At 39.9% G+C, this 27,606-nt stretch overlaps 1 protein-coding gene across 1 annotated transcript in view; it reads left to right on the top strand.

The window, feature by feature from the left end:
- The window catches only part of LOC107220928 (Down syndrome cell adhesion molecule-like protein Dscam2), a 182,430-nt gene extending 155,027 nt beyond the window's left edge, over nt 1–27,403 (top strand). The window contains exons 7-34 of the mRNA XM_046736696.1: nt 11,994–12,140; nt 12,948–13,088; nt 13,466–13,656; nt 14,309–14,549; nt 16,604–16,757; nt 16,849–17,000; nt 17,247–17,510; nt 17,609–17,754; nt 17,891–18,323; nt 18,394–18,687; nt 18,893–19,123; nt 19,226–19,381; nt 19,472–19,542; nt 19,634–19,877; nt 19,963–20,109; nt 20,322–20,483; nt 20,577–20,793; nt 21,081–21,169; nt 21,582–21,761; nt 22,248–22,436; nt 22,571–22,756; nt 22,848–23,292; nt 23,960–24,282; nt 24,397–24,565; nt 24,753–24,916; nt 25,146–25,245; nt 26,567–26,734; nt 27,277–27,403. Coding sequence (XP_046592652.1) covers nt 11,994–12,140; nt 12,948–13,088; nt 13,466–13,656; nt 14,309–14,549; nt 16,604–16,757; nt 16,849–17,000; nt 17,247–17,510; nt 17,609–17,754; nt 17,891–18,323; nt 18,394–18,687; nt 18,893–19,123; nt 19,226–19,381; nt 19,472–19,542; nt 19,634–19,877; nt 19,963–20,109; nt 20,322–20,483; nt 20,577–20,793; nt 21,081–21,169; nt 21,582–21,761; nt 22,248–22,436; nt 22,571–22,756; nt 22,848–23,292; nt 23,960–24,282; nt 24,397–24,565; nt 24,753–24,916; nt 25,146–25,245; nt 26,567–26,734; nt 27,277–27,328 — 5,456 coding nt within the window. The 3' untranslated portion in view covers nt 27,329–27,403. The remainder of the gene's footprint in view (nt 1–11,993; nt 12,141–12,947; nt 13,089–13,465; nt 13,657–14,308; nt 14,550–16,603; nt 16,758–16,848; nt 17,001–17,246; nt 17,511–17,608; nt 17,755–17,890; nt 18,324–18,393; nt 18,688–18,892; nt 19,124–19,225; nt 19,382–19,471; nt 19,543–19,633; nt 19,878–19,962; nt 20,110–20,321; nt 20,484–20,576; nt 20,794–21,080; nt 21,170–21,581; nt 21,762–22,247; nt 22,437–22,570; nt 22,757–22,847; nt 23,293–23,959; nt 24,283–24,396; nt 24,566–24,752; nt 24,917–25,145; nt 25,246–26,566; nt 26,735–27,276) is intronic.
- The last annotated feature ends 203 nt before the right edge of the window (nt 27,404–27,606 follow it).

The raw sequence follows: 27,606 nt of genomic DNA, 5'->3' as shown, positions 1-27,606 counted from the left end.
TGGCAAGGACATCGTGCACGAATACATTATATTCAAAAGGAATTCAAAGTCCGCGTAACCGCGCGAATCACTGTTGTAATCTAATGTATTCTGTGCAATCTTTTGTAATTTTTTTAACCTTTAATATTAGCTATAATCTCCGGTAATCTTTGTAATCTCTTTAATATTCCGACAGTCCCTCTAATTTCTAGTAATCCTTTCAATTTTTGTAATTTTTTTTTTTTCTTGTAATTCCTGCAGTCTCTGTAATCGTTTCTACTATTTTCTAACCCTTCTGTAATCTTTATAATCATTGCAATCAATTTTTGATATTTCTAATTGCAATCCATGTACTCCATTCCGCGTAGCGATTAACCCCTTGGGTGCAGCTGATTAATCGTTCTCGAGATAATAATCATAATGTACGCATAATACGTCTTTGGCACAGGTTACTAAGCGTCCTGCGACTGAGCCTGGAGTACATTGTAATCGTAAGAGTACACACATCATGACTGTACAACGCAGATCGGTGTCGTTGGCAGGTATAATTTATCAATCATCCCGCGTTCCGGATGCAACTACGCACCGCACTCCTCTCGGCCTGCAGGAGATGCGATCGTCAGGTGTGAACGTGACCCATCTCACGTTCCGGCGTGTCACGCGTGCAGCCGTGAGGGTTGCACCCCGCATACTGCTAGCCGGTGTACGAGTGCACCTACCTATGTACGACTGTATATGTATAATACATCTGCGTTCGCAGGATGTAATTAATCAAGTACAACCTGCGGGGGGATGGCGCCAAGGCTTGTCGCGGACTCCTGCCCCCAACTACACTTGAGCATTCATGTCCCATACATATTTATGCTGCTCGGTTGCACGCGCCCCGGATTCGTGAGGGTGTAGTCCTGGTCTACCTGAACAGCACAAGTTATACATGCAGTGTGCGGGGCCTTCCGGTTACCACGTCACACTTTGTCGCGCGTAGGATTCGGGATCGGTTCCCGATAACCAATGAAAGAGGAAGAGGAATTGCGAAAAGACTTTTGGATTTTCAGCGATTTTCAAACTTTCCTCTTCATTTCTGATGAATAAAGTTAGTGGAAACCAATGTAAGTCATTTAGTTCACTGGAATCAAAGAAAGAACCCTGAGTAACGTACTGGTACTGGACGTTAACACACTTGACTTATTTCCGGTAGAATTAAATAGTCAAGAAAAGATTTCAAATTTGGATAATCGTAAGATTTTTTTTTAGAGTACTGGGTACGTTTGCTATGGAGAGTTCTATACGATATTCAAGTTCTTGTCTTGGAACTGTCTCGACCTTATTTGACGATATTCGTTGAAACGTGGTTAGCACCGATTTGACTTTTCGCGTATTGACAGTCTAGACTCCCACATCTCAGGAGTAAAAAGTCATCGTTTTGCTGACTTCCGGCCAACTCCAAGTCAAATTTTTTATCTGTCGACATTATGCCGGATTTAATTAGTCCAATGATAGTCGAAATCTGGACAAGTGTACTATCTGGGACGTGATAAGATACTAGTCAATAGAACCTTAACGAATTGAAACCATTCGGCGTTTACTCCAAGAAAGCGAGTTCAAATTTTGTAAAACGAATTCAAGTAACTTGGAATGATTTCCAGCGATATCAGTTATTTTGATTAATTCCTCGTTATTCCAAAAAATATTTCAGCCCCACAAGTCCTTTTGATTTACACTTTGATATCCAATACTGTTAACTGTACGACTTCCTCGATTAAATTGCCCCACGGCACGGACTCGAGCTGGGTATGATATGTTTATTTCCTAACCGAGTACATAATTACATTGGCTCTTATTGCGAGTCCAAGGCTGGTCGGTTTGTCGGTAGTCGGTATATTGCGATACACCGCAGCGCTGATGCCTCTGCTGATGCTGCTTGCAGTGGATGTTGGAACTGGGCTGCCTTATGAATATGAACGACGGGCTTTCGCGGCATGGACGCTGCTACTCGCTGGATAAAGCACGATCCGAATGAAATCACGCCCCCGGTGAGGTAAAAACAAAGGCCTTCTAACTAGGATGCCGAGTGATGAATATACTGGAAAAAATTAAAAGGCTTAACCGCGCAGGGACAGGGGGATTCATTTCACCCCCTGTTGCCAAAAAAAAGACTCGACCAAGGTGTTAAATTTCATTATCAATATCACACCTCGGGAAAATCGGGATCCAGGGTAAGTTGGTGTTTGACAAATGAGGGACGCGATGTTTCAAGTCACGTATTGTATCTAGTTCCTGCCTTGTTCCGAGTTATCGTGATCATTATTATTCGTATTCTAGCGTCAGGTGAAGATATATACTTGGCACAGGCAAAACGAGTCGGTATATACGTACAACATGATGAATTGTCGCGATAGAAATTATCAAATAGGTATGTAATGGAATCTATCATCGGCTGAATTTTAAAGCCTCTAATTGTACCTAGCAGAATTTATACAACCCAACTAGTGATCGTTGCGTGAAAATTTATCATGTAATGCTAGTCCCAGTTGTGCAATTTATGTACCGCCTAATCTCTGCTGCAAATATTTATACTCACAATCAGATCTTACGCTGCTAGTTTCTAATCATTTGCACTCGACACTAAATACAGCATGTAGAAAAAAGGGGTGTCTATTTTGTTAAATTGTTTCTTGAAAAAATCTTAGCATCCGTGTTAGCAGAATAGAAATAAAACATATCGATCCACGTAATATTCATTTGAACACGCATTTTTCACGATTTGATTTCCGGCCCTAATGGTGGAATTTCATCTATATAAAGCCTGTCGGCTGTTTCTTTTCACCAATATTGTTTGCGAGTTAACAGAACACGTGTGAACTAGTGATCAAATTACGCTCCATTGTGCCAGGTGAAACGGAATCCCTGAGTATCCGTCAATAAGACGCATTCACAGCTTCTGCGTGGTTATTCAAGACAGGGAAGACTGACACCCCGCAGAGTAGCTTAGGGGATATCATGAGCAAACCTATTTCCGGAGATCCCCGAGTAAAATGAATTCAAGTTGCTGCTGAAGCGATCCGTTTAATCTAATACATCAAATCGTATTTCTGTCTTGACGTTCTCATCCCGGCTGGCTATAAGTTTGACATTAAATTCCATCGATACCTAATCATTTTCTGCTTGTGAATTATAAGGAGAAGAAATAGGAGGAAGAATATTGAAGGAAAATAATTTAAAATTCAGACGAGTTTCTTGAATCTTGTCTGCAAACGAATCCAAGAGGAAGAAAATACTTCGTAATGATGAAAGAATAAGTAATGTGGACTCTTTAAAATTGAACGGTACATAACGGTCGTAATCGATTATATCACTCATGCACTGCTTTGAATGCCTCGTAAAAACGTTTTGCCAAGAAATGCTTCGAAATTTCGGTGTTGAGATAAAGACAATGAATCAACCGAGTTAAAACAATGAAAATCAGATTCTAATCTAACTGTCAGTAGATTAAGAAATACGCACAATTATGACGTCGATTTTTGCATTACTGAAATGTACATTCCAATTAAAAACTAGACCAATACATACGATTATAGGGATTTGAAATTGAAACATATTACAAAGTTTTACAAAAAATTGCGTAATTTTGTTGATCGCGAATATCAGTTCCCGGAGATTGTTGAATTTTCTTAAAATACTCATATCACGAGAATTCTCAGAACCCTCAGCGACAATTGGTTCCCACATTTTGCATTGTTTTAACGAAACAACGCAGAAGCCTTACATTTTCCAGACCTCGAAAATCCATAAAAATTTTGTAGCTGTGTTTAAATGAGCAGATATCTCTTGATTTAACCTTTTAACGCACTCCCGTCAACGGACATAACATTAAATATATACGAAATCTAAAATCAAGTTTACTAAGTCCGCGTCGTTTGAATGACTGAATAGTTTTTTGACGTCTTGACGCAAACTAATTATTCAGTTGGAAACAGAGTTGTCTTGAGATAAGCCTGCAGGTGTAGAAAATACAGGACCCTGGATGTAACGCCCAGAGAATTTCCAGATCAGCCGCATTCTGACCCCAGGGACATCTTGTAACTTTTCAATTTCTACTTTCGCGTTGGCCCAACAACGCCTCCGGCATTCCTTCCGGCGAGGCGATCCGAACAGTAAGCGTCACGTTCTGTTATATAGACGCGGAGGAATGGAAAAGAAACTGCGAGAGCTTTACTTTGCAAATTTAATGCGAAGAGTGCAGACGAATGCCAATCGGCCGAATGTGGAGCTCGAGTAAATCGGGCCGGCTGTAATGGTTGTCTCAGATTAACCGATTCGTCAAACTGTCGATATTTGTCGACCGGAAGTTGAAATACGCTCCTTGATTGAAATTAATTTGTTTTTTCAGTTATAACATCCTGCACGTTACGCGAGTCATTTTATGTTAAGCTGGGCGTTGTAGGTGAAAAATTTAACTCGATACCTCCGATTTGATTGTCGAGTTTTTCCAGGGTCTGTGCAGGAAAACTTAAAGATACAACACGTTCGGTATTTAGCCTTAAGACAATTTGAAACTGACGTGAGTTTTAACTGTTGGAAAAGTGAACCCTTCTTCAAACTTTTATATCTTTGATTCTTGTGGTTATGGTAAAGATTTGAAATTCGATTAGTTTTAAAGTACTTGAATCGTACGCGATCTGATGCAGTAAGAATTTCATTCCTCGTAAACAATAGCATTGTTTTAACACGATTTTTAAGGTGAACACATACTTCGAAATTTATTTGAAAAAAACATTAGGATATTTATTGACCATTTTCTTCCAAAATTGTAAAGTTACGAGGTGAAACTTGACGAAGAAATGATTTTTTAGAAATATTATTGTTTATGACGAATGTTTCTTATCCCTGCTGACCATGATACAAATTAGGTAAAAATATGCTTCAGGCACTTTCAAACTAGCCAAAGTTAAAGTCTTCAACACGAGTAGAATCAGAGATATGAAAGTATCAAAAACTGATTTTTGGCGTATTTGCTATGCATCCAGAATCCAATTTTTAATATATTAGTGCCTGGTACCGAAATACGCGTTTTATTCTATCACAGAACTTGAAAGAAAAGTTATGTCACTTTTAAAACAATTTCAGATTTTTTAAAATGACTTATAGTTACGTAAAAAGGAACCGAGCAGCGATTATCGCTTCTGAAATATACGCAGACATTTTTCACCTCGTTAATTTGTATTTCTTTTCCTTTACTTTTCTCGTCCTTTTTCTCTCCACTTCGCGTTATATTTTTCCAACGGTAGCTGCCGCAGTCGAAGACGGTTGTCACTTCATTAATTACGTTTCCAATTTCATGTTACCGCAAGTTTTCCAGGTGGAAGGAAAGAAGACGTCGCCCAATCCCTCGAGCGCTCGGCGGCGTCACGCAATTAAATAAAGTGCCGACGTCGGTCTTAACGAAGGACCCACGCTAGTTTTGGCTTTCAATCAAGGCGTACGTTGCAATCCAACCGCGTTATTTTTCATTTTCCTTCTTTTTCAGTATTAGTTTTGATTGCGCTATTCTTTTTTGTTGATTTTTTGGTTAAATTAACCCACAGCCACGGCTGCGTAAGGATTTCCGGAAATAGTCCTGTGCACCACCCACTTTGCACACGGTGAAATAGAGAAAACCTTGCCAATGTAAACCACAGCGATATTTTTATTCCCTCTATACTGTGAGCGAAATAACAAATTGATTTTTTCTTTCCTGAATAAAGCTAAAATTCACCTCAATTATCATGCTTTCAGTAAATTTGTTCCACTGTGAAAAAAAAAACACTGAGATCCCGCGCGTACTCTCGCTAAATCGACAAATGTACCTACCTATATAATTGCAAATCTTAAGTTTAAATCCAAATTGTAATTATCATACGTTCACATATGGTTTGATCCAACACCCCTGTTTTTCCTTAATAAATTGATGTTCGAAAATTGAAGACATGTACTTTACATGTATTTGTAGTAACTGGGTAAAACATTTATTTCACCGAGGTACTTGAAAGTGTTGGCAAATAAATTTGACGGATCGCAGAAAGAAAAAAAGAATTTTTTCTGCACTTAATTTGTGATCTAACTGCGGAGTGTGATTCATTAAATCCAGTAGAGCGTGGTATGAAATCTGTGGGGTAAATCTGTGAAGAAAAATAAATTAGAAAATCCCCTCATTAAAGCATTACATATGTATATGTATATGTATATTTCTCACACTCTTCGCCTGAAATTGAACTAGATGTATATCACAATACTTGGTGAAAAAATTGAATGACGATCCTACTGGTACCACTTGATCCACAAAGTTGGACGTTTCTTTTTCACAAATCATCCGCGTTCAGAACCTGATCCCTGTATCCTCAATGTAATAAACAACTTATAAACTCATTTCATTATAAGCGAAAGGTTTTAAAAACTCGTCGCTGATATCGAAATTGCGCCAACTGTTCTACTGTGAGTTAAATATATTTATATATAAAGTTAATAAACTCAATTCATTATGATATAAAAAAGTGAAAAGTAATCAACTCATCGCGTTGCGAAAATTCTAAAAACGTTGTAATCGAAAAGGGCTGCAAAATTAAAGAAAGAAACAAATTTTATTTGCAAAAGTAAGGTTACGATGCGAATATCGAAATAGTGGAAGAATTATTTGGTGTGAATAGTTCGAGGTATGATCGATGATATACAGAATTATTCACTAAACCACTTCGGATTATGGCATTCACTTTTTTTTGGCTGGCGGAAGATCCAAGCGTTAGTTTTTATCAAGCTCAAAATTCTTACGAAGTGTATAATTTTATAATAATTCCCAGCTGAAGTATTATAAGCGTCTATTACATCATGTGACTCTTTCCCAAGTAAATTAAATTCAAGAAGAAACGTAATCACTCTAGTTTCTTCAAAGAATATTCCAAAATAATCATGGAGTATATTTTGAGAGTTGGACATTTGAAACGTACAGAAAGTTCTGATATGAAACCGCAATATTCTGTTACGCATCTTCTTTTAAGTTGAATATATTTCAAGGTGTGGGAGGATTTTCTCTACGGTAAAAACCGGTGCTTAATTCTCGTTTCAGCAAAAAGGATAAAAACACGCTCTAATCTGAAACAGTCCATTATTCACACATCTAGGAATGAAAGCATGATGTTAATGCACATCGTTGAATTTCATCCGTCACATTTGAGAATGGCACGGAGAAAAGTCGGTCTTGCAGAGACGGAATCCCGTGGGGCCAAAGTTCAGCAGTCGTGAATTATCGATTCGAGCCCAAGCTATAAATAACGTTTGCAAACGGGGGTCCCTGAATAATTGACACTTGTGAAACTGGCGCAACTGAAAGACCTATTTTTGGTTGTATTTATAAATATGTATGTATCGAACTAGCCGTGTTGATCGTGGCGGACCCTTTTCAATACCGAGAACATCGACAATCTAACCGACATTCGAAATAATTGTTTTTCAGGCACAGACGGTGATAATTGAACATATTCCCGATCAATTGCGTGACCTTTCAAACATCGATACTGAGCCATTCACCGAACCGCGAGTTATCCGGATGACGCGTGACATCGTATATCCGAATACCCTGATTAACTGATTTAATGGGAATTCTACGACCAATGCACGGTGGCGATTTCACTTGAAATCAGTGCTCTGTTCGCAATTTTGCTAAACGATATGCCATTCAATCGAAACCTCTGTTTGTTCTTCGATATCGACGGAAATATCAATGTGACAGAAATCAACTTCATGAAAGAGGATTAAACGAAGAAGAAAATCGAATTCGGCTCAGGACAAATCACAACAAAATTGAAGAATTTTCCTACATCTTATCGGTAAGGTGGCAAAAACAACTCAGGAACTGGGCTTGCCTAAGAACGGTGAAAGGCTTGTTCGCTTCTTCTCGAGAAAGAAAAAAATTCGCAACTGAAATTGCAGAGCCTTGAGCAGAGAAATGTTTTTCTTTATTCAACGCAGATCGTAATCTAGTAAGAAGTTACCAGTACAGAGAAGCTTGACAAATTTAAAATGACCAAAAATGGTGAACATTCTGTATCGATATTGGTGGAGAAAAAATCGCGAAGAATTCATTGAATATACACATTTCGATTCTATGCATTACAGATACATACCAATCCTCAACAGATTGAAGCTTCTAAATAAATGAGTAATTCACACCAAGGCGAGCTTTTTGCTGAGAATGCCTAAGGAGAGCTAGAAGGATCAAAAAACAATAAAGAAAAGAATGACGCGAAAGAAAATAAAATGTTTGGCTTTCGATTCAACGATTTCGAATATTATGGCTGAACACACAAAGCTGGTCGAGTCGATTGGGGACGCGCAGACATCGTCGAATTTTAAGGGATTTTTCCAGGGGCAATCGGACGCGTAACAGTCAATGGAAAGAGCCCGAAAACCCTCCGTCCTTTCAATGTCCGTCCCTTCGTTCTTCCGCCTTTCCCATCTTCTTCTTCTCCTTTGCTTTTACTCCCATTCGCCTCCTCGAGGCGACTGCTTTATTTCATCGTATTTCTCTTCCGCCTAATGCCTCATAACAGCCCTTAGACGTATACCTTCAAGGCGCGTGTTGTTTTCCTGTCGACAACGCATCGTTGTCTCATACCCTACGTGTGTCTTGGGACTTGCCGCACCGTCGTTCAGTCGGATATGAAAGAAATACCTTAAGGTTGAGCAGGATCCACGGTCCGAATGTAAAACTGAAAATAGTCAGGAAAAATATTCGGAAAATCACCAGCAACATTATTGTAACAACATCTTTACCGTGCGTAAATAGTGTAACGACTCGTATAAAATCCGAAGCCACGATGTCAATAATTTGAGAAAAGTTTTTGTAATTGAAATTTGCTAAATAACGAAAACTTTGGTACTTCTGTACCTATTCTAACGGTTTTTGGCTTATTTTCTTCTAAATAGAGATGTTCAAAGATACCTGATGAAGATTTTATAAATATCTATTTAAGTTATCTTCGGTGTTGATGAAAATAGTTTTATTTAAGTACGGTACAACAGATGTTCGTCAACTGTTACAATTGCACTTTAAAATTATACTGTACAACGATATTACGTGAAATGAAGAACAAGTAATTGAAATTTACGCGCTTGGAGTAAATACCAAAAGCTTCAAAGCGCTTCGTAAATATAACGTCAACGTTTGACCCCAGGTATCGCATTTATCAATACCACCTTTCCGGCAGAATAAATGTAATAACTCTTTCTCCACTTTCTTTATTTTTCGAATTTCTCCGTTTACCTTTTCTGAGACTGTTTGAATAAACACATGCATCTTTACCTAAGCATTTTTCGCATTAGTTGTGTTCCTTATTTATTGAATCATTTGATTTCTCGGCATTTACTTAAGCGTCCGTAAAGTAGGTTTGAGGTTTGTTTACGCGAAAGGTGAACTATAATGTGCAATTTCTTAAATATTTTTTAACCAATATTTAGGGGTCAGGTCAGCATGAAAAAGGCGCCCACACATATTAACATCAGACAAGAAACACTAAACCTTAATAGTTTCGCACGTTCTAATTGTAAAATATTTTCTCAAAGTATCAATATCCTAACTTGCTCAGATTAATTTCGATCCCACGGTGGAGATGTTATTTCATTCGTGTTCACCATCGTTGGAGTTACTTATTTACATAACATGGGTAGAGACATTCTTTAATCGTTTCCCCTCTGATCCTAACTTTTCATTCGAACTGTGGGTCCCATTCATCTTTATAAAAGTGTAGCATCGGTTCCTCGGATATATCCACCTTCAGAATTTTGAGATTATTTCGCTAAGAGCTCAGCCGATCGATACCGTATGTGCACGGAAAGACAAATATTGTAGATTTTACGTCTCGTGTTTCGAATATACGGACAAAACTTTTTTGGAATTGAATCTATCTACATCAATTGTGGCAAGATGTACTAATCTGATAATAAAAGTTACAATATACTTATTAGGTAGATCTGCTGCAAACGATGTAGATTTCACTCGAAAAAAGTGATATCCATATATTCGCCACAGGAGATGTAAAATCTACATTACATTTTCTTCGGTGTGCAGAGACTAAGCCTGGAGTAAAAAAAATATTCTGAAAAATGTAAAAGTCGTCAAATAACCGATTCAGTTATCTACTCTGATTTGAAGTTTTCAAGCAGCGTACATTTTCCACCGCTAATTAGTATCCCGATTGACCTTTTTCACTCTCCAGTTATCTCGTGATCCCTTTATTACTCATTCAAGAATTTACCCACCGTTTCTACTGCAACCTTATTTTCTTGTAGAATTGTTTTCGCGGATTGGGAATAAAAGAACAATGTACAACAGGCAATCCGCGCCTTAACAATTTAGTATACATATTTAATGATATACCGGCTTCGAAATGAGAAAAATCCAATTTTGCTGCAGAAATTTGTGAACTCAGTAATCGTTTGTTATCTGCCGGCCTGTATAATATTATTAACTCTCAAACCTTAACAAGGATAACAACGGTCCAAAAAATTGTGATAGTTCCTCCTCGAATAGTTTTTAAAATGCTTTCAGTAATCTGTAGCTTTAAATTTTGCTGAAAAAATGCTTTGCAAATTTCTTTTTTGTGCCAAAAATTTTCACCTTCATATTATTCTCATTTATGAAGCGAATATCAGGTGTACAAAAAATTGTCTCAACCGAAAAGAGAAGATTCAAATTAAGTTTGTCAACTATAAATTTTATCAGAAAACTATTCCCTCCGTTCAAAACTAGATAAAAATTTCGAATTTCAATCGAAATAGTCCAGTGATTAATAATCTGAAATGGCTTACGTTATGGTCTGCCTTTCGATCATTTCTTCGTATATCTGTGGTAAAAATTGTTTTGACCCATTTAAACTTGATCAATATCAGTTGCACTTGCTTAGTCTTTAATTAAAAATTCCCTGATGTGATATTCTTTTAACGAGGCTGTATATCCGGCACAATATCCCTAAATTATATGTTGACCCAAACACAATTAACAAAATGTTATTACGTTTACATGGGCAAGAGCTGAGCTGCAGTCTTTGAATATATGTCTTTTGATGACCGTTTTCTATCTCCAGGAAAACGGACATACGGAAATTTTCATATTGTCACGGACCGCAGACCGTCTGTCAGAAATTTCTGACTGACACATTCCGTCCCAGGCGTATCTCGTTCCGGCATTTGGACGTTCCTTATACTCGCCTTTTTCCTTCGAGAGAATAAAACACCCCTGCACATTGAATCAACAATAATACTGTACAGAACACGTGCCTTTTGTGCCACTGGACCCTGCAGCATTGGCGAAGAAAAGCGTGATAAGAATTTATCAAGAGAAGCGTAACTCGCCTCCGGCTTTGGCACCGGCCAGTGGCTCGCCGGGAGTAAATTGAAAATTGTAGATTGGAAAATTGATTCCGATACCGAAGACGGCGGACGTGCGAGTTGGTGGACGTCGTTTCTTTCGAGCGATGATCTCCGCAAGAAGAAAATTCTCAATCTTTGATATACTTGCTAGAAAATTATTATTTTGAAATCGATATCGTTGCAATAACGATTTAAATATTGTTGGAATTACCAAAAAATATGACACAAGTAACTATTTACAGTGTTATTACTGTTGCGAATGCTAATTTTTTTCGTTCATTGTTCCAACGTTTCGACCCTAACCTCGATTCATGGTTATACCAATATCAAATTATCTCAATAGCTACAAGAAGATATGGTGAAAGTGATTGTATATTACATTTTTTGGTCAGCAGTTATAAGACAATTTTTATTTTGTATCCAGAGCTGTATATATTTTTTCTTTTATGGTAAAAAATTAAAAGAGTAAAGAACTGTAGTAGGCGCAACTAAAAATTCCGCTCAGTCTGCTCTTCCATCGATCGAATCGAAACTCTTCTGGCAATAAATTTGGCTCCCCGCAACGATGCGAAAACATTAGCAATTACCTGAGTGTCAATATTCTCTCATTCAAGGCGGAAGATTCGTCGTGACGTCACAAGGCGAGCTACATATCCGAGCTGCAAGGGCGGAAGACGGTAGAGCAACTTATTCATGCCTTACACTTCACTCTTTGACTGGTGAACGTCGGCGAAGCGATCCCGCCACTCTGACGGTTACAGGTACGTCAAGCATTCTCGATTGTAAGCATCCGTATTCTGTCATAATTTCTCGCATTGACGGCAGTCTACTTGAATAACGACATCTCACAATTCGAAAGACAAATTCATCCGAGTATAAGTAACTTGCAGGTATTGCGCTTGAAACTCGATTACGCAACTGCATATCATCTTTAACATTCTTTGAATTATAAATTCGTGCAAATGTTTTGATGAAACTTGCAATATAAATGAAAAGAAATGGAAAATCATTCGATGTGAATCTGATAATAAGCTTAAAAAATTATCTGACCGTAAAGTGGATCCGAGTGATAAGGAATAACGTAGAAACAATGCTAACGATACTGCAGAGTTATTGATAAGAATCGATAGTTGGGCGCCAGCTTGTCAGGGCAAGGAATAAGGCTAATCAGAGGACAGAAATTGTATAAAATATTATACCTCATATAATATAGTAATAAGAAATAGATGGTTAAGTAAGTGAAAGTGACAAGGATGCGCAGGACGAAGCGAAGAAAAATTGGTATATAACGACGTTGACGGGTGAGCGAAGAATCCAATATGGCTGTCTTCCTGTCAGACTTTCTAAATGGCTCATCTTTCACGCTTATATGCGATGTTTCTCAAGAGTTCACACAGCACCTTGGGTCGCATCATCGCACGCCTTCATCGCTTTACAGCTTAATAATTCTAACAATGAGTTCAAAACGATCGTTAAAACTGTAAATTACTGATTTAATGGATATATTTCGGCATCGCGCGTGACCGAGAGATCGTCATTAATTTTTCATAACTTATCCGTTTTCGCAGAACAAAGTGGATCGATGCGTCCCACGCTCACCCAACGTTCGCAGATGGTTATTTCTGCTGAGAAAGGATCCAACACTCACATCACATGCTCCGCTCAGGGAAGTCCACCTCCGGTATTTACGTGGTACAAGGATGTCGATGGTCAGTACAAATATAGTGGCAGGCCACAGGTGACTCGACTGCATTTCATTAAAAATACTCGAGTCACCTGTATTCTTCATTCATTGAAATTTGCAAACAAGTAATAAATTACGGAAGAGTTCGAAAACGAACCAGGAAAATCCTCACAATTGAATGCATGGAAAATTTAGATCCTTTTGAAAAAAATTAATGTGAATTCACCAAGAATTTCGTTGAATATCTTGGCGGTTGTTTCCGCAGAGTCATAATTTCCAAACTTCTGTAAAGGTATTGTGCAGAATTATTGTTAGAAATTTCCCGTTCGAATTTCGTCAGTGACGAGTTAAATCCGAAGGATAAAATCAGCGTGATTCCGATGATTTGATATTGATATACAGGTCACCTAATTCCGGTTGAATCGTCGAGTCGAATTCAGCTCTGGGGAGATCTGATGCAGATACGTCGCGTGGATGCCCAAGATGCTGGGAGATACGTTTGCCGAGCGAGTAACCAGTTTGGGGAACAAAGGGCGGAAACCCACTTGGCCGTCACTTCAAAGCTTAACGCCAGGATTCACCCTCAAATTCAGGTAAGCTTCCGCAATCCAGGATTATAATTTTGTTCCAGCTAAGAACCCGGCCGCCGGTTTCCGTAGGACCATAATAATCGAGCTTTGGGACATTTCACACTGTCTTCGGTAGCTATTGTACAGTATTGCCTTCGTTATCATTTGAGCAATTACGTCACGTAATGAAAATAGCAGGTAAAAAATGCCTCTGTAAGTGTAGATGACAGCTTCAAAATTGCTGAAAACATTAAAACAAGACGTTTATCGACCGGTTCACTAATTTTTGGCCAGATTATTCAAGGTAAAAGTTTAGGAAAGATCCACCTTAAGGTGAATTTGATATTCGGACAGATCAGACTACTTTGCCTAAAAAAACACATACCAGATTTTTTTTTTCCGGTGACAGGAAGTTATACAAATTCGCAAACAAGATTCAGTTTGAAAACGTGGTAAAACGAAGCAACATGTTTCTCGTAGACGGTAAGACTCGAAGGCCTGAAAATTGGAGGATTTTCATATCTCAGAGCACACTAAAACGTATTCAAATGGTGGGCAAATCGAAATTTTCACCCCAAAATGCAGGCCAAAGGTTGATGGATTTTCCCTTATATAAGATTCATCTCGCTATCAGCACAAGTGTATTGTAAAATCCAATTTCCGCATGCCCATGCAGACGGTGCATTCTGGGGCCATCGCCACGATGAATTGCACGGTAGAGGGTTACCCGGTGGAGAGTGTCGAATGGCTCCACGATGGAGTGGCTGTGCTTACTGGACAAGATTCAAGGATTAATTTGCAAACACCTTTGGTCTTGGTGGTCAGTTTTGTGGGTCGCAGAGACAGGGGCATGTATCAATGTTTGGTGAGAAGCGACAAGGAGAACGCTCAAGCTACTGCGGAGGTTCAGCTGGGTGGTAAGTGTGTGGAATCGAAATTCTCTGTAAACATTTTCTTTTTCCAATACTTGATAAATTTTTGGTAAAATTTTTTGCAGCCTTTATTGCATAAGATAAAAAATCTTTAAAAATACTGAGAAAAATTTTTCGACCAGGGAATGTGTAATGTCACCGTCTGCAAGGAGTCTATCCAGAAATATATGATACGGAAGATTGTTAGTAATTTACCTGCGCTGAATTCTGTAAACTATGCAAGAGTATGGCAGCACAGGATAAAATACCGTCAAGAGGTAGCACCATCGGAGGATTAGCTTCGCTTAAAATTAAATCGCATCAAAAATTTTTCTCACGTAGAGGGGTTGTAATTGATTACCCTTCGGTAACCCCAGAGCTATCTTTCCCAAGTTGTAGGGGAGAATACAACTGCAAAGTTTTGCGTGGAGTGAATTCGGTAGTAAAATATTGGCTCACTTTTCCCATCCTTGAAAGAAGTAGATGAAAAAGAAGAAGAAGAGGATGAAGAAGCCGCTTACATTTATTATATTACGTGCTTCTTGAGTGAATTTAATAGCCTACTTAGCAGTGAGCTTTGCACGTTCTTGATCCAGCTTAGACAAAGCCGAAGGGTTTGTTTCCAGGCTTGGATGAGAATCAAAGTAGCACTAGCACCAGGCACCGGAAGTTAAGAAATTACATCTCACTACCCCTGCGAGAATTAGCCACAATATTGTTCACGTCCATAAAATTTTAAAAAAGAAACGCATGAATGTAGGAAGAAAAAATGGAGAAAAGGATTTCGTGCCATATCCCAAAACGCTTTTCGTTGATAAAGTCTCTCCTCCCCGTTGAGACATCGCATATAATGGCCGTGTTGCCTAATGGATTAAAATGGCCAATTTTCCAATAGCTTCTCAGCTAACTACACCGGCACTTCTTTACCTCAGACGCGCGTGCTGCTCTCTTCCTGCTAGCCATCTAATTTGTTATAGAAATTCGACCCCGCACTAAAACGCGAGGTGAATCAAACACACAAGCAACGAGCTAGATTCACGATTCCCAATTTTCCTAAGTGGTAACTAATCCGAGAGGTAATCAATGTGCTAGCTGTACGGCTATGGAGAATTTCCAGACCGCATTACAGCTGGTCATTTTTCTATCCCTAATTAATACTGCGTCACACGATGAAGAACGATTTTTGAGATGGTATCGGTTCTACACGGATCAGTCCTACAAGCAAACTGTTCTATAAGTTTGTTCCTACATGCGGCGGTCCTACAACTTCGTTTCTCGAGATTTGTTTCGAAGAAGGAGAATCGATTCTACAGAAATCAGTTCTACAGGGCAAATGTTCTATAGAATATGTTCTGCAGAATGTTTTTTACAGAAATACTTTTACAGATTGTGTTTGACAGAACGCACATTCAGAACAATTATCGAACCGTAAAAATCATACATTTGATCGTCAATTTCGTACATTTTGATTTAATTTAATTTAATCTATTTAATGTAAATTATTTGTGTTGAATTTATGTTTGTGTGTGTTGAATGTGTGTTGAATGTGTGTTGCATCGAACGGGGATTGCGTTGGGTGTGTGAGACTAAAAAACTATTTTGCAGAATAATTTCTATAGAAAAATATTCCGTGGAAGAATTCTCATACAGAATAATTCATGCAGGTTAAGTTCTGATGTGAATCTCGAGTTCTTTGCTGTAGAAAAATGTTCTGTAAAACAATATTTCCGTATATAACGAGTCTGCGGAACATATTCTGTAGAATAAATGCCATGTAGAACTGATTTCTGTATCATCGATCCTCCTTCTTCGAAACGAATCTGGAGAAACGAACATATAGGACCGCCGCTTTCAGGAACGAACTTGCACAACTGTTTACTTGTAGGATTGATCCGTGTAGAACCGGTCCTGTTCCCGATTTTTCACACCCAATCCCTGCACGAGAGAGGTCGCTCGGATGGAACCTCCTCACCCTATTCATACAGCGGCGACGTTGATTAACGACTTCAAATCTTTTATCATAGCCATTATTTGTACCTAAATCATTCAACTCGTCACAGATACTGTGCCTGAACTCCAGTACACGTTCATCGAGCAAGCTCTGACCGCTGGACGTCCCGTGTCTCTCCGTTGCTCGGCAACCGGTTCTCCGCCACCATCGTTCACCTGGCTGCTAGACGGTCAGCCGTTGGGCGAAATAGTGGCAGGCCACAGGTGACTCAAACTGCAATTTTCACAAGGCACACTTATCCATGCAGTGTAATAGAATAATTTGGCTTACCGATTACTTGGCGTGATTTTCTAGATACGCAATAGGTCAGTACGTTGACCAATCTGGTGACGTCATCAGCCACCTTAATATATCATCGGCGGGATCCGAGGACGGTGGTCTCTACACCTGTGTCGCCGCGAATGCTCTTGCGAGCGTTGAGCACAAAGCAAGACTGAATATTTACGGTATGTTGAGTTGGTTGTCGCATGTAGGATAAGATTTTGAGTGAAATCTTTTGAACTGACTTTTTTTTATGTTCAGTGTCACGATAAAAGCTTCTAAGTTTAATTGAGGAATGTAAAAACTGATGCTAATGGCCGTTCCACTCACTTGAAATCATTTGAAATCACTGGTAGTCATTTAACGAAATCGTCAGTCGTGTATGGAAAATGATTGTGAGGATCTTGAGTTAGACCGAATGGTTTCACCAGGTTCGCCTTACATCAGGTCTATTGCACCGGTGCGAGCAATAGCCGGAAAGGACATAACGATTGCGTGTCCTTACTCTGGCTATCCAATAACATCAGTAGAGTGGTCAAAGGGCGGAGTTCAACTGCCGTTGGACATTAGGCAAAAGCTGAACGAAGGTTTGCTGACTATAACCTCGGTGGATACGAACGACAACGGGACGTACACATGCACCGTGCGTAGGTCAGGAGAAACTGCCAGCAGAGACATAGTACTCACTGTTAGTAGTAAGTGTGAAACCTTGACCCGACAATACGGGTATTCATCCGATACGTGATCAACTGAAGATACAGAGGCACGTTGTCTATGATCATTTTGATTCCAGGTCCGCCGGTTATGACACCCTTTAGTTTTGACCAAAACTTGCAAGAAGGAAAATGGGCGCAGGCGACCTGCAGCGTAACTTCCGGAGACCTTCCAATTTACTTCACGTGGCTGAAAGACGGGGAACAGATACCACCGTCGCTTCGAGTGAGCAATTCTTGGGACTACTGTCTCTGATTTATCTAACAACTTCCAGCGCCGGGTCAAAACTTGCTTGAATGTAATTTTAAAGTTGCTCCTGAATTTGGTCGTCTGTTGAACCTTTGTGTGGGTGTTGTTTCAGATCGAGGAACAGGTTCAAACGTTTTATAGTCTGTTACTTTTTCACGAAGTTTCATCACGCCATAGTGGAAAATACACTTGTATAGCAACCAATCATGCTGCCAAAGTAAATCACACTGCCGAACTACTGGTAAAAGTTCCTCCGCAATGGACTTTCGAGCCTCAGGATGTATCCACCCTGCTCGGAAATCCGTTGAACATACATTGCGAGGCCAAAGGATTTCCTCCCCCGCAAATCACTTGGCTTCGGGGTCAGGGAAGATCGTCTAATGACTTTCAACCGCTGATCGTATTGGATGGCAGGATAACCATCCAGCCAAATGGTTCTCTGTGGACAGCTTCTGCCGGCCCACAAGACGAAGGACATTATCTGTGCCGAGCAAACAATGGCATCGGCCTGGGCCTCAACAAACTAATCTACGTCTCAGTGAACGGTGAGTCTAACGGTTATTCATCCGCGAAACTACTTATCTTCAGTGTACTTTATCTTCATTACCTTTATAGAACCGGCAAGATTCGAGATCCAGAGTAAAAACGTAACTATCAGACGCGGCGAACCGGTGAGTCTCGACTGTTCCGTCATTGGAGATAATCCAATCGAAGTTCAATGGACCCATAATAACAACCGCCTGGACTTGAACAATTATCGTTTAAGCATCAGTCAAGTTAAGTCCGAAGAAGGGTTGAAATCACAATTATCAATTGGACGAAGTGATCGCCAAGATTCCGGGGTTTACAGATGTGTTGCGAGTAACGTGTTTGGAATAAGCGAGCATCTCATATATCTGGCTATTCAAGGTACGTTGGTTTTAATTTTTATTTGATTCTACTGAAATCGGAAATTTGTTTATTTGGGTACTTTCTGAAATTCTGGGTTTTTATCCTCATTCTTCATTTACAATTCTTGTTAGTAATAGTTCGAATATTTCTATCTTAGACTATTAAAGTACGTTCATCGATTACTCTGCACCTAATTGAAGTGCGTATGCCTAAATTATTGCAGAAAGGCCGGATCCACCGATGGCGCTCGAAGTTATAGAAATCGGTTCCAGATCAATCCGGCTTTCTTGGAAGCAGTCTTTCGACGGGAACAGTCCAATAATCAATTATGCAATTCAGTATCGTCCGCTTGGTCTCGGCGTTACCGAAGAGTGGGACTCTCCTCAGACGCACAATATAACGATCAACGCCAAAACCACGAGTATAGGTGGAGCGACGAATCCGACGCTAAATGGTTGTTATTGTCTTTCTCGCTTACCATCATTATCGACACAATAACCGATACCAATTCAAATGTTAAATTACCGACATCGATTGATGAAATGTAACTCCCCAGGATTGACTCACTACGACACGATGAGTGCGGAACAAGAAATGGCGTTGGTCGGAGGTCTCCATCCGGCAGTAACTTACACATTCAGAATGTTTGCCGTAAATGCCATTGAAGCTAGTGCGCCCACAGACCCAGTGGTGGCTAAGACTCAAGAAGAAGGTACTGTCGTTAAACAGTGAACAAAAAGTCTTATTTCCCCTCGAATAACTAATTAATATGACCCTTTCTTACCCTCATTTAATCTTTCAGCACCAATGGATTCCCCTCAAAGCGTTAGTGTCCAGAGTGCAGGTCCCGGCGAGCTGATCGTCAGCTGGCAGGTAATTGTACTCCATTATAAAACTGGGAATTTCTAGTGTTTGTAGACCGGTAGAAAACGAATATACATTTGACCAAATCATGGACATTCAGACTCCGTCAAGAGACATGTGGAACGGTGAACTCCTTGGTTACATAGTGACCTGGTCCGAGCACTCCACGTCGACTTCGGGCGTCAATCAAAGCAAGAGCCTGACGGTAAATGGTTGGGCAACGACGAAAATTCAGCTCACCGGACTTCGGAAATTCACTAAATACGACGTTACGGTTAGAGCGTTCAACAGCATCGCTAGTGGACCGGCAAGCAATCCAGTTGTGGGAACAACTCAGGAAGGCGGTAATTAGTCCAACAAGAAACGCTTGCCTTTTTTCGTGAAGTCTCTACAGGGGATGAGTCGGTAATAATGTTTCACGTGTTGCAGTACCCGAAGCACCTCCAGCACAAGTAATGTGCACCCCACTGTCATCACAAAGCGTCAAAGTGTCTTGGGCTGCACCCCCAGCGCATCAGCATGGCGGTATCATTCAAGGGTACAAAGTCTACTACAGACCTGTTCCCACTGATAACAGTGAGTGCTGATTTCACAGAGCATAATAAATTTCGCTATGTATTTTGAAGGTTTCGGGGTAAGATTTGGAATACGTTAGACAAAGTTAATTTTAAACTTCACAAGTCATGTAAATATTCATAAAAACTCAATACTATTTGGTTCTTAACAACTACAATTCCGAATTTCAAATTTTCCTTGTCGTTTTACAAAGTGATTTTTTGCTATCACAGTGGAAATATCGACAGTCGGTGAAGTGAAGCGAACTTCAAGTGAAGAGACGTACCTGCACACTTTGTACAAATACACAAACTACTCGATAAGGGTCTTGGCCTACACTGGAGCAGGTGATGGAGAACTGAGTCTTCCAACGTATTGCTCAACCGAAGAGGATGGTGAGAATTCTTCGAGTCCTTGAGACAATTCAATTTTCACCTTTTACATGCTTGCCATTTTCACAATGATCGGTCTTCATCATTTGCCAACAGTTCCGGGACCACCGGCTGGAATCAAAGCATTGGCATTGACCGCTGACAGCATTCTCGTGTCTTGGTTGCCACCGCTGCAACCGAATGGACACGTTTCCCTCTACACAGTGTACAGTAGAGAGGCTGGGGCCACCCGAAATAACACTCATACGATGCATGATCCACCGTCTTCCGCGAGCGACACTTTGACTATGGAATTAAGAGGCTTGACCGTAAGGTGAGTAATTACGTTTACTATCAGGATGACATAGAGGTATTTGAAATGATATTTTCTGACTCCCATCCTCGATAATATTCAGGTATCTTTCATCTCGCCCATCTCTCCCATCGTCGTTTCAAATACGTTACAGGCTGTTCTTTTATTTCGAATTCTTTGAATCCAAATTAAATGCTCAATTCCGACAATGAAAAATTGGACTACTCCCGATTCTCACGATGTTGTTAGTAGACTAAACGAATGAATTTCAAAATATTCTCAAACGCTTTTGACATTTTTTTGAGCAGACAGCTATACGAGTTTTGGGTTACTGCAACCACAGGGCTTGGAGAGGGTGAACGAACTACTATCGTTACTCAAACCACGGACACTCGAAGTACGTATTTGAAGTATGCGTACGTATTTGATAGCATTTGTGTTGTATGCATTAGTACCTCATGACGGTATTTAATTAGGTGATATGTTATTCTGTAAAAGTGACGAAGTAGTTATCACTATGACTTAATTGACCGCCAATTTCATAGGTTTTTTCATGCATTTGCCGAACATTCATCGGCCAAATAGCGTCCATCTTTCTATTCAGTATCTGTGGTGATTGTCGAATATCTTGAAATAGCCTTTCGACTTGTTATCAAGTCGCGTTACTACAGATTCCTGTGCACATTACCATAGCCATAGGAATAAAATCTGTTTCCCATACTATAGCCAAGTTTCAATTTCAATAACTCGCCTACAATCTTTCGTACACCTATTTATCAATAAAATGTAACCCCACTTAATTATTGCAGTTCCAGCCAGAGTCGCGTCCTTCTCCCAGATCATGCGAAAGGCCGTCAAATCTTCGGTCACGTTGCCGTGTCTTGTGGTTGGAAATCCCACCCCCCGTCCAAAGTGGACTTATAAAAACAGCGAAATATCGACTGGAAGACATTACGAGCTAACATCAGAAGGACATCTTAACATTCACAGTGAGCACAATTTGCTTACCATTAAATGTTAATAGCCATGATAATTAATGTATGTAATGAAATTGTAAAGAACTTTAAAGTTTTTTAATCATATCAAGATTTTTCCTCAAAGCACGTATTTACAAAGACCTGTACGGATACTTTGGAGGAATTGGGTGAAAAAATCAGAAAAAATATCAACTCAATGGTACTCTAGTATGTAGGTACTATGATGCAAGGTACAATCAGCGTAATTCTACTTGATACCAATTAAGACCCAACGCTATTTCCATGACAAATGTAATTCTGACCCTTCACTATAGCGAAGTTATTATTGTGTCAATGCGGTCTGCGCAATTTACTAATGCTAAAGTGGTCATCGTTATCCTTGTAATAGTACATAGGATTTTACGTCGGTTAATCCTGTTTCACAGTAATCTTGTCACACGCTTGTAATTTAGCACATTATTGCTATCATCAGGTGATCACATTGTGTGACTTTTTCAGGCCTGGAGCAGTCAGTAGCAGGGAATTATACATGCTCTGCTAACAACTTGTTTGGGGATGATTCAGTTACATACACTGTAATTGTTGTGATGCCTCCGCGAGCGCCTAAACTCGAATTGCAGTACACAACACCGCACAGTATTCGACTGCGCTGGAATCATCCTGATAATGGTGGTGCTACCATCCAAGGTACAGATGAACCGCATAAACCGACATTATTATAGAAGAGTATTTTTTCTGAAGCACAGAACAGCTAAGCAGAAAGAAGAGTAGACAAACGTAAGATTCTGCAATCGCTTGAACTTAATCTAAATTTTTTACAGGGTACGTGTTGAGCTACAAAAGAGATCGAGATGGATGGGAAGAAATTGCGGTTTCACCGGAGCAGACGGCGTACACATTGAGTGACCTCAAGTGCGGTTCATCGTATCTCGCCCATTTGACTGCCCACAACAGAGTTGGCACTGGTGAACCGAGTGGATTGATCAGTGCCACAACGAAAGGCAGTGGTAATTATAAATTTTCCGTTTTCTGCAAAACCCTGTCAGTGAAAAAGATGAAAAATATTAACAACGAAAAACATATTCATGTATTTTTCAGCTCCACTGCTACCAAAGGAGAGAGATATCATCTCCGCAAACTCGACGACTCTTCGATTAAATCTTCTTTCCTGGCCGACTGGCGGCTGCCCCATTCTCTACTACACAGTTGAGTACAAAAAACGAAGCGGCTCAGAGTCATGGATCATGGTAGCGAACCGAGCCACAGAAAATCTGGTCATCAGAGACTTGAAACCAGCCTCGTGGTATAATGTGAGACTCACAGCTCACAATGACGCCGGAGCGAAAGAGACGCAGATGGAATTTGCAACGACAACCATAACGGGCGTCAGCATTGGTCCACCCAATGATCTGATAATGGACAACGACGCGCCAAAGGGCGCTCCGACACACAGAATTCTCTATATCGTCATCCCCGTTGTATGCGCCCTCGTCTTGGTGCTTTGCACCATTCTACTCGGATACGTAGTCCTCAAACGTGGCAGGTAGGTCTTAGTCATTCACTGATTGCAAAACAGCTCACACTTATCAGACACGATCGTAAAATGCTTGTTCGAAGTACTTGCAGTTATCGCGAAAAATGTTGCTTCAGAAAAAAGAAAAACTCATGGAAATTTCAAAACATTTCATTACTCGTCAACCATTGTTTTACCATTTTCCTACATTTGTGTGTATGTGTATGTATGCAAAAAGTTTTTTTACCCTGAATTTTGTGAAGACTGCCAAATCGAAGCAGACGTTCGGAAAGAAAATCAACTTTTATACAAAGACACGACACCATTCTTTTTTGGCTATGTCTTGACGTCCGGTTACAGAATAATGGTACCCCGAAATACAGGAAAATTCTTCATTCTCGTAATTTTCCACGAATTCACCTAAAATTTGGTAGACGATCACTAATCATTTTCAATTCATTATACTTCACTGTTACTCATACAGATATCACTCATTCTAAAACCCTTCACTTATTTATGATCATCCGTTTCTTCCTCGGTACCGTTCGCCAGTTGAAAATTTTTCTCGTACGACAATTTCTCCCAGTCTCCCGTATTCAAATATCTATCGAATTAAACTGAGCTATTGAAGAATAAAAATGCGATCATCCGATCGTGCCTACTGCAAATAACTAAGAGCTTCTATTTATCCGGCTAGTTACTTCCTCAACACGAGTCACACCATATGTCAGCACTCCTCTGCAGGCAATTTCTTGTCTTCTAGAGAGAGTGGCGGCTACCTAGGGGAGATGTTGGCGGGTCAACAGCAGCAGCAGCTCCAACAGCCGGTTGGTATGGGCTTGGCCCAGCAGATGCAGCCCGGGATGCAGCAGTTGGGCCACCAGCCCCACCATTTATCTAGCTGCATGTCAACGGTCCAACTGAAATCGACGGCTGAACGTGACAATCGTCGAAACCACCAGGTCTATACAAGCTCGCCGGTTAAACAGGAAAACCTCAAACCGAACGATCATGGGTCAGGTAGAAGCCAATCTCTTAATATCCCTCCACACCCAATTGATCTCAGAAACTGTCAAACTAGTGTTACTCTGTTTTATTGTCATCGTAGTCACCCTTTTCATTTTATTTGCACAGAAATGTACGAAATCAGTCCGTACGCAACGTTCAGCGTACCTGGACGGGAAAACCGGTCAGTCACCACCGCCACTTTGGACTACACGATGCAGTTTAAGACCTTCGGCCACTTGGAGAACGAGGACATCAACATAATTGATTACGAAAGATCGAGCATCGATTACGAGAGGTACGTAAGTGCCCCCTAATATCATCAGATATTGTACTCTGATACGAAATTGTTGTAGCATGTTTTTACTTAACTGAGAATATGTTCTCATCGCCATAAGAATTTCTTGTACATATACCTATATGGCTTTGATCCTTTGACCATGACACGTTGAATTTGATGATTACAATGCAACTGCGTATTTCAGATCAAAAACACCAAGGTGGCATAAGCAGCGCTATTTTCCCAGCATCGCGGAAGCGGAAAGTAAACTCCGGTCAAACAGGCAGGGTTCCGGAAGTGATACTTCCGGTAGCCCCTGCGGAGAGTGTGCCGGACCCAGCTACAGGGTACCCGTGAAGCCTTGTAGAGGTGCGTTGGCGTCATTAGCAAAATTGGACTAATGTGTAGATACCACTTTGGAGACCTCGTGGATTCAATTAATGCTCTTCGTGTTACCTCTGTCGCATATGACGACGTCGTGAAAAGTCACAGCTGTGGATTTGCAGTTTGAATTTACCTTGTACCGCAGTCAGTCTAAAGGTGGATTCAAGGGCACGGGCCACTTGTACAAACCCTTGACTCGTTTCTCAATTCGCAGATATATTTTCGAGGGGCGTCGAGTCCAGCACTGAATCCAATAACGAAGGTTCGCCGTTGGCGAGGAGGCGTAGCCGGCAACCCAGCAGGTCCACTCGCAGGTAGCCAAGGTTTGTTTGTTTCCACATAGCACTCATGTCAGTCTCATCTTTTCATATTTCTTCCTAATAGAGGTCTGAACCGTCAGTTGACGCAAAATATCCAAGCAAGCATTATCCTTTCTCAATTCGGCATCACACTCAACATCGATGACAATTTAATCCGCATCACGTTATAACGAATCTAAAACGCTCGATTAAAGTTTAAAACACATGTGTGATCAGTCGATTTTACCGGGCTATAGCTACAGCTACTAATTGGTTCAGAATTTTTCAGGATTAGTTGAATTTGCCAGGATGTGAAGGTTGAGAATTGCGTAATAAGCAGTGAATTTGCCGTACCAAAGTGCGTTCAACTGGCGGCAGTCCGCCATGCGATCCTTATAGTTTTCAATATTCTTAGCAATTGTTTACCCTTTACCATGAATAAGTTTATGTAACCAAAAATTAGCATATACTCTCAGAAAGCATCTAGGAAAGCAATTTTTATACACCTGAATATCGATATATGTATACTCCCGAAGCTCAAGGTACTACAATGATGATGTTTGTGATGTCGATTAATCTTGTAATTATCAAAATTCTGGCAATATTCAATGTAAAATTACGCAGTATATGGACAATGTCCTGAAAGTTACAGGCATATTACTGATGTGCGTTACACACAATTGGCGAAGGGGAAGCAAATGTAAAACGTTTTTCTCATCATCGAGGATTCGAAGTTTGCGAATCTTTTAATGAACAGTTCCACTGCAATCCTTGAACCACCATACATCACGATCTTACTCAATAACCTAGAATTTTTAAATATACTCTTTTACTTATTCCATGTGAAACTTGTAAAGTAATAATTTTCTATTCGACCCATACGTAAGCTACTATTTAGTATGATTGAAAATATTACAACTCGTATCAATAATTTGCAGTCTTAGCAATCAAAAAGATCACTAATGGTGGATCGACTGATCTGTAATTGGAGAATTCACCATGAAAGAATCCAAACTTCCGCTTCTCGACGCTATTACGTTATAGTCATGGTAATTCATGTGGCATGACATACTTACCGTTAGATTTAAAATAACAACGTGGTGAAAATTTGCTTTGCATTATTTCCCAAAAAAATCTCTCCAAAAGAGATCTGAACAACTTCACATCTTTCGGAATTAAGACTCTGCTCGCAAAGTTTTTCTAAAAAAAAACGTTCGCCAGCGCTTGATTCCCCATTTCCCTTTGAAAAAATTTCGCTAGTCGTCTTGCAACGCTTTTCCCCTCCTTGTGCATCAGACTTTCTTAGGTTCATTCCTATTCGACCGACCTTTTGCAGTTCCGTTGACGACATGACGCTGTTACCACCAACCGGTTTCAGCGACAGCCGAGAATTGAGTGAGGCAGAATGCGATCGAGACTGCCATGCACTTTCCATCGCAACGACACGACATGGTGGCAGCCTCGGTCGCCTACCGATAGAAGCGATTGAAACTATGCTTGCAAGGTAGGTAAATAGGTACGCGTATCGCAATTATTAAACCTAGAATTGACGAATGTTAACTGTGCAACAGACGCGGAAGAGGACTACAAACTATTTCTAGCTTACCAATATCAATGAAAATTTTTCAAAATCTCATCGTGAGAACGTCGAGTTGAGCTTGAGCAGCGTTTCAAAAGAGTTTGGAATTATAAACTTAAAAATTTTAGCAGATTCTAACTCGTGTCCAGTTATTTGTACAAGATTTTCATCGGGCACGTAATTTAAACATTGCTATGAATAAAATTTCACACTTTTTTTGGCGATTTTCGACTGCAGTGATCAGAAATACTTACTTTTTGTTAAAAGCATCCGTTTTTCATTGAACCTCAATGTTGAAGTTCATTTGCTTGTAAAAATTTTATTTTCAGAGAAATACAGATAGTTCAGTCGAACTGATCACTGTGAAATGTACCACACACAATTATTGTCGTTCAATCTGGTCAATGTAGCAATTAACCAAGAGACAAATTGATTCCGCGAATCGATAATATACTCGTATTTTATAGATATCAGCAAAGAAAAGAGCAGGAACGACAGGAATTCACCATTCATGTTTAAGAGGATATAAGGGTAATTACAAGAGTGCGATAGTGAGCGTGTAAATTAAATTGCCAAACATAAGTGTAAGATTACGAAAATAGTCACCATGGAAAACTGTTTAAAAATTGTACACTTTACCTACTTTATGTTTATACCACTAGAAGTACGATCCGAGGTCAAAACAATAGCCCAAATGGCAGCTGCGATCTAATTCGTATAAAATATCTTCATTATATTCGTGTTTGATTTATCAACTTTGGTACTATAATACGTAATATAGGTATATTATACAACGT

Source organism: Neodiprion lecontei, chromosome 4, assembly GCF_021901455.1.
Source record: "Neodiprion lecontei isolate iyNeoLeco1 chromosome 4, iyNeoLeco1.1, whole genome shotgun sequence".
Taxonomy (NCBI): Eukaryota; Metazoa; Arthropoda; class Insecta; order Hymenoptera; family Diprionidae; genus Neodiprion; species Neodiprion lecontei.
Note: the sequence above shows the minus strand (reverse complement) of the source record. Positions and strands in the feature narration are given on the sequence as shown.